A 13,173-nucleotide genomic window follows, 5' to 3' on the forward strand; every position below is an offset into this window, starting at 1 on the left:
AAGCAGAAAAATCTCGAAATTTTTGTTCGAACTCCGATTTGTGCTTTGCTGGAGAGTTTAAAAGACAGCGAAGTCTATCCCTGAATACTTATGAATGCAATTAATAAATTTCACATTTTTCATAATTCAAATAAAACTGTTTTTAATTCGTATTTATATTAATTCTTTGTTTAATGTTCAAATGTTTACATGATGACGTTAGAGCAGTTACATGGCTGATATTTGCAGTGATGGGTCGGAGTGATGCGTATTCCTATTCTGCCGTAGTGTGTTAGATGTCGCCACAGCCAGTCGTCCTACTGTCCTGTGCAAGTCCCAAGTTCATCCATAGACGCCAGTGGTTGTCTTCCTCTTTGTCTTTATCCTTCATCCACCATTTCCTCGTTTTGGAAATGATACTGCTCAGAAAGTTAAAAGATTCAAAGGAGATTCAAATATATTGCCATTTTGTTCATGTTTACATTGAATGATGTGGCTATTTTTAAGTCATTGAATATTGAAAATCAGTATCGAATATTCAATGCAAAACGTAGTCGGTATCATGTAAAACCTTAAAAGTTTGGTATCGCCCATCAACACTGGTTGGAAAGTTCAAAATTTCAGTTTATTCATGAAAATATGTTGATGACGGGGTAACCAGACTACTAGCCCCCAGTTTTGCCTCGCAGGGAAGGATGTTAGTTTAATAACACTTTTAATGTGTTCTTCATAGTTAAAAAAAAAACATTTATTTTCCTTAAATCAAATTCGACTGGCCTTTATTTGGTGATTAAAAACCAGTTGTTTCAAACATCGCCGGTCAGACTGCAATGTCTGAAGTCTAAAGTTCGGGGGAATTTAGCAAAGCAGGAACTGACGTCACTGTACTTCCGCTGTCGCTGCCTTGGCGGCAAACTTGTTGGAGCGAAAGGGAGCTGCAGTGTTTGACAGGTTTGCTAACGTTGATTCAATCATTGTTCTGTATGGTTTCACAGTCGTACAGTCTGTCACATTTCACACATTCACGACGATTGTTCGAGACGAACTCTCGTGTTTGCTAACCTTGCCGAAAAGAAATTGTGTCATTTGTTATGTTTTCCATAACCAATAATTTCGCTATAAACATAATAAACATTGTCCGGCGGTTAGCAGTGTGAAATAAATGCTTTAAATATACTTACCGGAATGAAAAACCTTTCTTCTAGCGACAAGTGATACCAGTAAACCTCTGCTAAAACCGCTATTTGTCTCGCACTCTGTGGTTTGTCTTTGTATTGTGAAGGTTCCGTGCTTTTCATTTGTGAAGCTAAGATATATCTGTACACTTAATAGCTTTTAGTATACAAGATAGAATGTTTTTAATGTGTCTCCACAGCAATAACAATCACTCTGTTGTTGAAAACGATGCAGTCGAATTCATATCAACATTGATGTTGTTTCAGGTTTTCTGGTTTGCTAGTTTTGAAGTGTGACCAGTTCCACAGATCAAAACTTCTCTCTCTTGGTCTTGTTCACGGTGTGAATGTGTTCAAGATGGACTGTGAATTGTTGGCAACATGCAGTGCACTTGGATACTTGGAGGGAGACACGTACCATAAAGAATCGGACTGTTTAGGTGAGTGATGCAATGTACGTCTAGTTATGATGTGCTTTCAAAAGTATGTTTTTTATTGATTCTTTAACTTATTGTGTGGTTCAGAGAGTGTGAAAGACCTTATCCGGTACCTTCGCCACGAAGACGACTCTCGAGATGTCCGGCAGCAGCTCGGTGCAGGACAGATTTTACAACATGATCTTCTCCCACTCATTATCCAGCATGGACAGGACAAGGCACTGTTTGATGCCTGCATTAGGTGCGATTTCAATTCAGTGATTTGCTGCTCGGAAAACATCAGAATGATATAATTGATTTAAAACCATTCATTAATTCATTTTGATCTTTTGATGTTTTCATTCTTTACTACCCACAATACATTGCTTTTGGAAGGTATTTAGCTGACAATTATCAAAGAAACACTTGATCTTTTTATGTCCCGAACATGCCTGCACTGAAACCTCAAAAATGAGCAGTATTATACCCAGTAGTAAAGACATTCTGTCCACAGGCTTATGGTCAACCTCACCCAGCCTGCAATGCTGTGCTTTGGCAAAGTCCCTGACGACCCAGTGTTTAGACATCACTTTCTGCAAGTCACATCTCACCTACAAGCATATAAAGCGGTAAATCCTCCTTGTTCTTTGCTGACAAAGTGCCAAGAGATTAATTCAATTGTTCACTCGATCCTAACCTATTTCACCTTTAATGGTGTCCATTATTGTTTATGTTTCAGGCCTTTGCCAGTGAGAGGGTTTTCGGTGTTTTAAGTGAAACATTGTACAACGTCTTACAACTAGTAAGTGAAATTTCACATGTCATTTTCTACAAAATTCTATGTTTACTCCATGCTTTTCCTGCAGGATTGGGAGCAAAGACAGGAAGAAGATAATCTACTCATTGAGAGAATTCTGCTGTTGGTCAGAAATGTTCTTCATGTTCCTGCAGACCCCTGTGAAGAAATGGTCAGGACTAATTCTACTTCACATGACATAGAGAGGTTCTTCATTGTACATGTTTTGTTTTTACCTCTGCTCTAGAAAGTAGATGATGATGCCAGCATACATGACAGAGTGCTTTGGGCCATTCACATGAGTGGTTTCGATGACCTGATCAAGTTCCTGGCCTCAGCTCAGAGCGAGCAGCAGTGGAGTTTGCATGTGTTGGAAATAATCTCTCTCATGTTCAGAGACCAGGTTGGGCCCATGCCTTAACGCCGTTGGAATTTGCAACCTTATTATGAAATCCTGATTTGCAGACCCCAGAAGCTCTGGTGAGTGCTGGACAAGCTCGCTCAGCAGAGGAAAAGCACAAAGACTCTCAAGAGCTGGAAGCTCTGCGGCAGAAGGAGCAGGCAGAGAGACGTTCTCGCACGTTCCAAAGAGGAACAAGGTGTGTGACTCCAGATTTATGTCGTCACTGTGCTTACGACTTTCCATTGTTTGGTGGACTGTGCAGCTACGTCCAGACAGAGGAAAACGTATTTTACTGTTGGGTCAACTACAAATTAAAATGAGAAATGTTTTGGCTCACTAAAATAATTTGTCGCCTTTAATTCAACGGATTATTGATCCCTTTTCAGACACTCCCGCTTTGGAGGGTCTTTTGTTGTTCAAGGCCTCAAGTCAATTGCAGACAAGGACGTGATTTATCACAAGAACATTCATAATGTGAGCAATATTAAAATTTGCTTTTGAACTTGCACAACTCACTTTAATATGCATACATTTGTATATCTTTTCCAAGTTCAAAAACTACTCCCATGACGTGGGCAAAGCCGTACGCCGGGTTCCCAAAAGGAATCGACGTATGCAGGAGTGTAATGAGAAACGTCGCTCCGCTTTGAATGTTCGACTGTTCCTGCGAGAATTTTGTGTGGACTTTTTGGAAAACTGCTATAATCGACTCATGTATCTTGTCAAGGTGAGTAATGAAACACACAATACTCTGATATTAGAACAAATGTTGCAAGCATCTGAGGTTTTACATGTGGAGGTTTTCAGATTGGCATTGTACTTTTAAAGTGAAATCTATGGTAGAAACTTTGGTTCAGAACATACAACAACATAGTCTGGACTCATTTAAATATGTAAAATATCAATATTAGGTTTGCGGGTTAAGCCCTCTCCATTTTTTAAAGATTCGTTTAGACTAAACTCTGTTGCAGGTATGCTTTAACATAATTTGAACAATGCATGACCAAATGCAATGCAATGCAAAATTTTGACCACATACTTTTTGTTGCAACATTAATGTACTATGTTTATAACCCTTAAGGAAAGTTTAATTCGGGAGCAGAGTGAACAACACGATGAGACCTACTACCTTTGGGCTCTCAGCTTCTTCATGGCCTTCAACCGTGGGAACGGCTTCCGTGCCGACTTGGTCTCTGAAACCATGTCCATTCGCACGTTTCATTTTATTGAGCGCAACATCACCAACTATTATGAGATGATACTCACTGAGCGCAAAGAGGCCACGTCCTGGTCCCGCAGGTGAGGAAGCCGCTGTCGCACATGTTGCTTAAAAAAACGAAATAATTTTGTTTTTGCTATTTGATTAAAGGATGCATCTGGCTCTCAAAGCATATCAGGAGCTGCTGTTAACTGTGAACGAGATGGATCACTCCCAAGATGAAAACATCCGGCAGAGCTCTCGTGTGATTAAAAGTGAGCGTATTGTGTCTTAAATGTATTTTCCATTTCACTGAAACTGTGTGAGTTCATTGATCATGTTTTCTTTTAGGTAATATCTTCTACCTGATGGAGTACAGAGAGATATTTGTGACCCTGCTTAGGAAGTATGACGAAACCAAACAGCCTCATTCTTACCTCAAAGACCTAGTCGAGTCCACTCATCTCTTTTTGCGCATGTTGGAACACTTCTGCAAGGGTCGCAGGAATCTGATTGTCCAGGTGCATTAGTTCCTGCTGCCTGGACCTTTGTGTTTGTGGTCAATACTGATAACCATCTTTGGTATTTTGACAGAAAAAGCGAGTGAAGAGGCGAAAGTCTCGGGCTGGTAAGAAACAGTCAGGGCCACTGTCAAGCCCCGAAGCTCTCGAGGAGATTTGGATGGCGGTGTCAGAGGAGCTGAAGATGACAGGTTTTAAGGTGAGTTCATGTCATGTGAAGTCCATCCACTCTACACTAGATATACAGCATTTTTTATCATTCTTTACTGAGATGATGACAATGAAAATGCTACTTTTTAATCATGAGAAGTAGATCTCTCTCTATCCGGCATCCAGTCAAGGGCCAGATGGTCGACTTTGGTTATTATGTTATTATAATGCTGGAAACCACCATCTTCATCTTTAACAAGAGATAATTTTGTGCGGCCATTTGTGCGACCCATGAGGTTACAGTAACACAATTTCTGAAATATATAATGTTGCACGCCGAAGGCCTGATAGAAAGGGACACTATTTTTAAACAATGTGACAAGCTTTACTTCAATGATCGTGGTGAGGGGAAAATATAATGTGGTTATAATTTATTTTAGCAGCAACAGAACCAGGTGCAAGTCATGCTCATCAAATTTACCAATGGAAAAAAAAGAAGAAGAAAAAATACCCTTGATGCAAACTGTTGAGGGAATTGGAAAAACTGGATGTCACGAATACATTTCTGAATAAAATAAATATAATAAAACAACCTCTAAATATCATAAATTATTCTCTTTGTCATAAATAAACTATAAACAAGATAAGTGTAAATGAAAGTATAGCCATAAAATGTTCTAATGAATAAAAAAAAAATGCTCCAACAGGTGAACAGTGTTTGCTTTTGGGGGCGCCATTTTTTTTTCTTAATCATCTTTTCTTTTCAAGAACTATTCCATAGTTGGTAACTATCACAGATCTGCAGCCGTCAAGTCAAGTCAAGTCAATGACACACTACTGCCGCCATATGTGGCACATGTATTACAATTGAGGCCCTCACAGCCCAAAGGTGTAAAACAACAAAGCTTCTAGTGGCCCTCTAAGGGGCGCTCGTGGCCCAAGCATGGGCCTCGGTCCCGTGGTTAAGAATCACTGCTTTAAAGTCAACCTTTCTGCATTGATTGATTGCAGCATGGGCAGCTTAAAGAGGAATAATACTTTTAACTTCTGTCTACAGCTCTCAGAGTCTTTATTGGAAAGCATTGTGCCGTTTGATGCTGCTTCTGAAATTCCTCTGGAGGATCAGAGGACCGAGGCAATGGTACGAATGCAGGATGTGCTGCTGACAAAACAAGGACCAGAAGCGCTGGCTCTTCTGCGAGCTGCCAGGTGTGTGTGGTTGTTATTATCAAATGTTGTTCTCCTACACTATTTTCCTAAAGAAAATGGTGGGTTTACTTCTTCAGGGACGTTTGGCCGGAGGGTGACGTGTTTGGGTCCTCAGATGTGGAACCAGAAGAAGAACTGGAACTCCTCAAACAGATTCTGCATGCAAAACTGCCGAGTAAAGGATATATATATATATATTTTAGTCAGAAGCTTGTAACACATTGATGATATCTGCAATTGTGTCTTTCAATCTGTGTTTCAATTCAGGGTCAACTCAACCTGAACCTGAACATGATCAAGAGGAGGAAGAGGATGATGATGCAGCCGCAGCGGCTTTGGAGGAAGAAGAAATGGAGTCTGTCCAGGTTTCTGAAACAGAATTCAACTTTCTCGACTTCATTAAAAGGTAAGGTTATGGTGGGATAGGTAGGATAGGATATGGTGAGGCAAATGCACTTTAAGGAACAGATGATAATTCAGGATGTCTTTTCTGCAGCAATAAAGAAAGACCAAACCGTGAAGAAATATCACTGATGCAGTAACTTTTCAACTTGAAAACTACGTGCTCCGAGGCTACAGTTGTTTGGGTTACTCAGTATGTCAGAAATTGTTTGAAGTTTAATCAGTTATGCAACTCATAAATAACCTGGATAATCTACACTTGTTCTGTTGTATTAGTATAATGTCAGTACTTCAGAACTACTACTATTACTACTACTATTTTAATAGTAATACTAATAGCATTTATTGGAAGTCTAGATTTGCATAAAGGGCGCTCAATCTGCCAGCAGTCTCCCTAGTAACTGAATTGCACAGTTATTTTTTTCTTATTTATTTCCCATATTTTCATCATATTTACTACCGGTACTTGCCTTTTTCAGATCCACTAGTGAGAATCAATCAAATTCTTTCCATTTCTCACGACTCAAGTTGTCTGGTGCAAATTTTTATTTTGTGTTAATATTGCAACATATTTCGAAATAAAAAATACCTCGCAATGTCATTTTTTTTCAATATCGTGCAGGCCTAGTCAGTATATTATATTTGGGGAATCATGTTTTCCACTGTCTTTGTGGTTTTAGGTTTGCCAACCCAGCAATCGTTCGTCCATACGTCCTGTTGCTGAAAACCTACTCCAAAAACACGCCTCACACAAACCACTGTGTCGCTCGAATGCTGCACCGCATGGCTGTGGACCTTAAAATGGATGCTCTACTTTACCAGCTGTCAGTTTTTCACCTCTTCAACAAGATCTTAAACGATGCTGCTGCCGCCGCCTATAAGGTCCCCCACTCATTGAATGCATTTAAGATGTAGTTGTAGCTGTAAATACTCTTCTCCCTTTTCATCACAGGAGTTGGTTACCTTCATCAAGTTTGTTCTTGGTCGATTCTTTAAGTTGGCGGCAACAAACAACAAAGCCTTTGTGGAACTGCTGTTCTGGAAAAATGTGGGTGCCGTACGTGAGATGACAGAAGGCTACTCCAAAGATGGGTTTGTGTTTTACCTTGCATAAGGTACTTGTGTCTTCTCTGAAATGCATTCTAATCTCTGATGTATCAGCGAGGGGAAGAAGCCAGCATGGACGGAGGAGGAGGAAGAGGAGCTGCGCCAACTGTATGAGGAGCATCGGCACTCTGATGGTTGACAGCTTTTCGTCTGGATTTTTTTTTCCACATATTTGCACAGTTCACATTCTAAACGTAACAACTGACCCCGTCCAGTTCCAGACATTGTGGAGACCCTGCTACCTTTACTCAGCAACAGCAACAGGAATCGTCGCCAGGTGGTGGTCCAGCTGGTGCACATGGGCTTGGTGGAAAGTTCTAAAGAGCTGAAGAAACAGAAGTGTGTCAACTCAGGTGCCCAGGCTGAATGTCAACATGTGGACTAAACCCCTTTTTTGACTCCTAAGGAAGGGAACACGGATCGTTCTGTGGACAGAGGAGCAGGAAGAAGAGCTGCAAATGCTCTTTGAAGAGTTTAAAGACTCTGATGGTGAGCGTTGGAATCTTTCAGACTACATCAATCAAATGATGTTTTATTGAAACAAATGGAATGCTCTTTTTTAGATGTACTTGGTAATATTCTCAAGAAGATCACAGCCAAGCGCTCCAGAGCTCGCGTGGTGGATAAACTGCTGAGCATGGGTTTGGTGTCGGAGAGACGAGAGCTGTATAAGAAGAGGAGTCGCAGTGCTCCAGGGAAGAGCTCTGGAAGAGGAATGGTAAAGTATTGTGCAGAACAACTTGATTTGAATCTTCATAAATGCACATCCATATGATTCTATTTGTTCCAGACTGAAGAAGACTTCTTGGCTGGATTATCTCAAGAATTCCCTGATGGGCTTAATGAGCGAGAGGATGATCACGACGGTGACGATGACGATGATGGGTTAGAGGAGTCAGGAGTGAGTGAGGAGGAAGAAGAACAACATGAGCAGGAGCGAGGTAGATCTATTAAAGGAGGGAGGAAGAGTCTTTCCTCCCCTGTGTCCACAGCCGATGTGGGCACCATGGTGTCGAGACTGCAGGAAGCAGGTGAGACACGATTCAACACTCAAAAGGAAGCTTTTATTCAAGCTACATTTGTTCAGGAAACCTAAAAAACATTATACAATGTATAACACAAATGCAGATTATTTATGCAAAGTATGAAGAAGAATATTTTATCAGCCAGTCTTAATTTGATTAGTTGATTTTTTTTTTTACAAAAATACACTTAAGAAAGTACATGTTATGTTGCAGTAGCACCCACATAGAGTTTGATGGTTTAAATATGGGAATAGTTTCAGTTATATGAACATATTTGATCTGGAGCTTGGTCTGTTTTGTTAATGCTTGCAGGAATGTCTGATGCGCTGGACTGGCTGCAGCGCTGCTTGAAAAGAACCGCAGATGACCGTGATGCTGACGGTCAGCACTAGATTCTCACATGTATTCTATACTGTGTGGTCGTTCAATTGAGTTGCATGTTCTTTCATTTACAGGCTTGTCCCAGCCGGTCCCACTTGCACCTTTCTCTCAGCCATATGAAGACGCCATGGAACACAAGGGCTTCCAAAAACTGCTTCGTAAACTGGGAATAAGGCCTCCTGCAAATGAGCAGGTATTGGGTGTTGATCAGTTCCTGGAAGCTGACATAATGTTATGTGAGGAAATATTGTTTATTTTTGATTAGGAGTCATTTTGGAGAATCCCTGCGAAGCTGAGCTCGTCTCAGCTGCGAAGCTCTGCTGCCTCTCTCGATCAAAGAGAAGCCCTACATGAAAGTGGCCATGTTCTGGAGGAGCACACTGAAGACCTGCAGCAGCAACAGGAAGATGAGCAGGAAAAGAAAGAGAAGAAGAAATCAAGTAAACAGAGAACAAAAGCCATGAAAGAGTTGCTGTTGACACGCAAGAGGAAGCACCACACCTCGGAGGATTCAGGTGAGCACACAGGTTTCCCACTGGTCTTCAGTTTAAATGACCCCTTTAATTACAGCTTTAGCATGTAGGTCAGAGTTCAGCGACGGGGTCCACCCAGAAGGGGCTTTTCTCAAGCTTGTCTTGTCAAGTTAGGACAAACATTCTGTTTGTTCTTGTCTCAGATTGTCTGAAGCACTCTTAAATATTTGCTTAGTCTTCGGCTCAAACATATGTGTTGCTGCAACTGCGATAAATCGCCAGAAATAAAACACTATTTAACTCTGAAGCAAAAACAAAACATTTAAAGTCAAATCATTAGGAAGCTAGCAGTCAGAAAGCTCTCCGTTTCATTTAACTTGCTAGAACAAGTCAACTTTATTTGAGAAAGTGAGCTTCATGGACCTGGACCTGAGATGGGAAGGAATAAGGAATTACATTTGCAGTACATGGTTTATGGTTGCTGGACTTCAAGTGTGATACACAATTTTAAACACGATTCAGGACAACTGTCACTTACTTAATCGACAATATTTTTATTTAGTTCACTGCAGTAAAACAGTCAAATTTAGGTCTTTTATTTGCTTTTTAAAGGATCTGCACAGCACTGCCTTTTCGGGAACAGAAATAGTGGACTACCTAAATCAAGCTTTGGTTATTAAATGTCGTACAGGGCCACAGTATAAACTGTGAGTGCTGTGAGGGTCTGTCATGCCAAAAGAAACCTGGCAATGACTACGAAACATGATGGGAAAAATAAAGAAAATATACACCTATGATGACAAATGGACGCGAAAAGATCAATCCATCTTTCTTATCTATCTTAAAAATGGTTGTTTATTCTGAAAATGTGCTTTCAATTTTCTTTCAATGAATTTTGAGAAATGAGATAAAGAGAAATGTAGTGTTAAAACAAGGAGCATGTTATAGAAACAGGACAAAGAAAAATGACTACATATTAGTTTATTAGTCTGACCTCATGGGCAACAAAAATACAGTCAGAAGGCTGCATGTGGCCCCCGAGCCACACTTTGTCACTCCAAATATGTTGACCTGGTGCATGTACTGGTACGTGCTCAAAAGAGACTCAAAAACAAAAGAATTCAAGTATTGAATTGATCTATTTTTCTCTTATTTAACTCTTTGTCCTCTCAATTTAATGTCACTTTAATTGTGTTTTAGCTCCAATTTCAGATTCAAGTCACCCTGACAACGTGGCAGCAAAAAGGTGATCATGAAATCCTTAACTTTCAAACGTTATCCGTAATGTTCTCTGAGTTTAACCCTTCTGTTGGCAAAACATGTTTGTCAGGATCAATAAACATAAATCAAAACGAAGCAGAGTCTTGGATGATGATGACGGTGTTGAAGAGGAAGTGGTGACAGAAGGAGACAAGGAGGATAAAGGTTTGTTTGTTTCCTTTATGTTCTGCTGCGGTGTTCAAACGTGGGTGTGCTTCTGCCTTTTAACAAAATGGTGTTACAGAAAACAATTCTGCAGCTGCGATGGAGCTTGATAGAGACGCAGACTCAGACAAGGAGGATGTTTCTGCTCCACCGAAGCGCAGAAGGAAAGTGGCCATCATTGATGAAGAGGAAGAAGAGGATTAGAGGGCATCCTTGTCTCATGAGCTGTTTTCACTCCCTTACTTTGCCTGTTGAGGTCCCGGCCAGGAAGAACAAGCAAAGGACACTAAACCTCTGGATGCTCAGTTGCTCAAAAACGCTGTTTGTGTTGTTTAAATGGAAAATATTCTTCTGCGTTTATCCTCAGGCCCATCAGATCTATGGATGTGGTCCGATGCTGACAACCTCTTTTCGTACATTGATAATCCGATTGAATTTAATCCTCAAACATATGGTCTGTTTTAATAAATCTTGTTGAACGTTTCATTGTTGGCTAAGTAGCTGGCGTTCATTTTGGAATAAAACTCGTGTTAAAGAATGATTTGCAAGATGGTGAATCCAATGTTTATTCGGCTGAACTTCGTCATTTGAACACTGGAGGGCGTTTTAATGCGGCATTTATTGAAGGCTCCATGAGTTCCGTTATTAAAACGTGGAGAAGTCTGTTTCTACTCACAAGTTCAGTTTCTTTCAGTTGACTAATGACTCCAACCTGCAGGAATGTTTTAAAACGTTACACATGACTGTGAAAGGTGTTGAATCTGGTAAGGACAGCTTCAAGTTTTTAAATCTGTTTTGCACCTACACAGATCCATAGTCACTGAATGTAGAGTCCTGTTCCATGTGTGCTGGAGGGGCTCTTCTGTCCCTCACATCTGGTCCATGTTAGTGGCTTCCTGTCACTGCATCTGCTCAGCCCCCCATCACATACACGCCGCATGTCAGCACACAGGAGGGTTGGAGCTTAGATCGCTTCCTTTGAACAGGCCGGTGCATATGTGGCCGTGAATTGCGGTCTGCATCTTTAAGTTATATAAACTTTGGTGACTCATTATTTTGCAACATGAAGAAAAGAGCAAACTCCTGCAGCGTGTACATCTGAGTCCCACATGTACAGTATTACGCCATCCATTAGACCCTGTGCTTTGATGGTGAAAACAAAGACTGGGCGCATCAATGAAAGGCGACTGGTTTGTGCACACACCTCGGCATGAAATATGAGTTTACTCTCTCACGTCATAAGTATGTTTGCCAAAAGTGAGGCTCTGTTCCTAAAGTCCTCCACCGATATTCCCACACTGCTGGTTACCACATGCTGCTGTCTGCTAGTTGCTCATCTGGCTGTGTACTTTGCATGTTTCGCTGTATGTCGATGAATTTGTTACTCAAATGACTGCTACCCCGCCTGCCTGTCTAAGCGCTGGCCCCTGTATTTCCAATGTGAATTTGCATTTCAGACAAAGACCTGCAGGAAAACATCTTGTTTGTTCATGAGAAACGATCCAGCAACACTGAAACAGCACGTCATAGTTATAACTTTTCCAGTTGGCCTATCCAGTGAAAGGGCAACTTTCCCTGATCTGTACTTCTTAAACCTTAATGATTTGCTAGTATTAATCATAAAGTCTGAAATAGTAACTTTTTTGAAGTAGCTTGATGTACTGACAGTTTAACATGTTTTCAACTGTTTGTTCAATATTATTATTCATTAGCGGCAAATGAAGGGATTTGGGAAAGTGGAGAGCAACTGATTCCCACATAGCCTGTAAAGTAGGCTTCTGGGAGGCGTGGCAGTGCCCTTGAGCAAGGTGTCAAGCATCTAACTATGCACGGCATGCAGTTGCTGATTAACAGTCGTGTGTGACCTAAAAAGGTCACACATGACCTACATTCATAAATCACATTTTATGTTAAGAAAACTCAAGTAGAAGCACTGTTATAAGGAGCCGTAGAGAATGGTATATATATATATATATATATATATATATATATATATATATATATATATATATATATATATATATATATATAGATAAATAGATCGATAGATAGAATGGTAGATGATATATATATATATATCTACCATTCTCTACTCACCATATAATGATTCTTAACTTCTTTCACCTTCTTCTGATGCTTATCCAGGGTCGGGTCACGGAGGCAGCATTCAGAGCAAGGAAGCCCAAACTTCCCGCACAAACCTCCTCCAGCTCCTCCCGGGGGATCCCGAGGTGTTCCCAGGCCAGACCGGAGACATAATCTCTCCAGCGGGTCTCCTCCCAGAAGGACATGCCCGGAACACCTCCCCAGGGAGGCGCCTGGAGCGCATCCGGATCAGATGCCCGAGCCACCTCAGCTGGTTCCTCTGGATGTGGAGGAGCAGCGGCTCCACCCCGAGCTCCTCCCGGATGACCGAACTCCTCACCCTGTCTCTAAGGGTGCGCCCAGCCACCCTGCGGAGGAAACTCATCTCAGCCGCTTGTATCCGCGATCTCATCCTTTCGGTCACTACC

The 13,173-nt window shown here is 41.1% G+C and overlaps 1 protein-coding gene across 1 annotated transcript; it reads left to right on the forward strand.

The window, feature by feature from the left end:
• The first annotated feature begins 893 nt into the window (after positions 1-893).
• timeless (timeless circadian clock) lies at positions 894-11,201 on the forward strand. Its single transcript, XM_053868324.1, has 30 exons — positions 894-930; positions 1,422-1,594; positions 1,679-1,832; positions 2,085-2,199; positions 2,310-2,372; positions 2,437-2,538; positions 2,614-2,769; positions 2,832-2,965; positions 3,156-3,243; positions 3,320-3,496; positions 3,851-4,068; positions 4,139-4,242; positions 4,319-4,488; positions 4,562-4,687; positions 5,696-5,847; positions 5,925-6,022; positions 6,115-6,253; positions 6,930-7,131; positions 7,202-7,341; positions 7,411-7,490; positions 7,572-7,695; positions 7,763-7,845; positions 7,920-8,074; positions 8,147-8,387; positions 8,694-8,762; positions 8,837-8,955; positions 9,028-9,277; positions 10,436-10,481; positions 10,566-10,660; positions 10,740-11,201. Exons 2-30 carry the CDS (start codon positions 1,513-1,515, stop codon positions 10,862-10,864), a joined length of 3,807 nt encoding a protein of 1,268 aa, XP_053724299.1. The 5' UTR covers positions 894-930; positions 1,422-1,512; the 3' UTR covers positions 10,865-11,201.
• The last annotated feature ends 1,972 nt before the right edge of the window (positions 11,202-13,173 follow it).

The sequence above is a fragment of the Synchiropus splendidus genome, chromosome 6 (assembly GCF_027744825.2).
Source record: "Synchiropus splendidus isolate RoL2022-P1 chromosome 6, RoL_Sspl_1.0, whole genome shotgun sequence".
NCBI lineage: Eukaryota > Metazoa > Chordata > Actinopteri > Syngnathiformes > Callionymidae > Synchiropus > Synchiropus splendidus.

Coding starts and splice junctions, on each gene's coding strand:
- timeless (XM_053868324.1), top strand. CDS start 1,513: ATGGACTGTGAATTGTTGGCAACATGCAGTGCACTTGGATACTTGGAG. Junction 3,244..3,319: donor ATCACAAGAACATTCATAAT/GTGAGCAATATT, acceptor ATCTTTTCCAAG/TTCAAAAACTACTCCCATGA. Junction 7,132..7,201: donor CTGCTGCCGCCGCCTATAAG/GTCCCCCACTCA, acceptor TTTTCATCACAG/GAGTTGGTTACCTTCATCAA.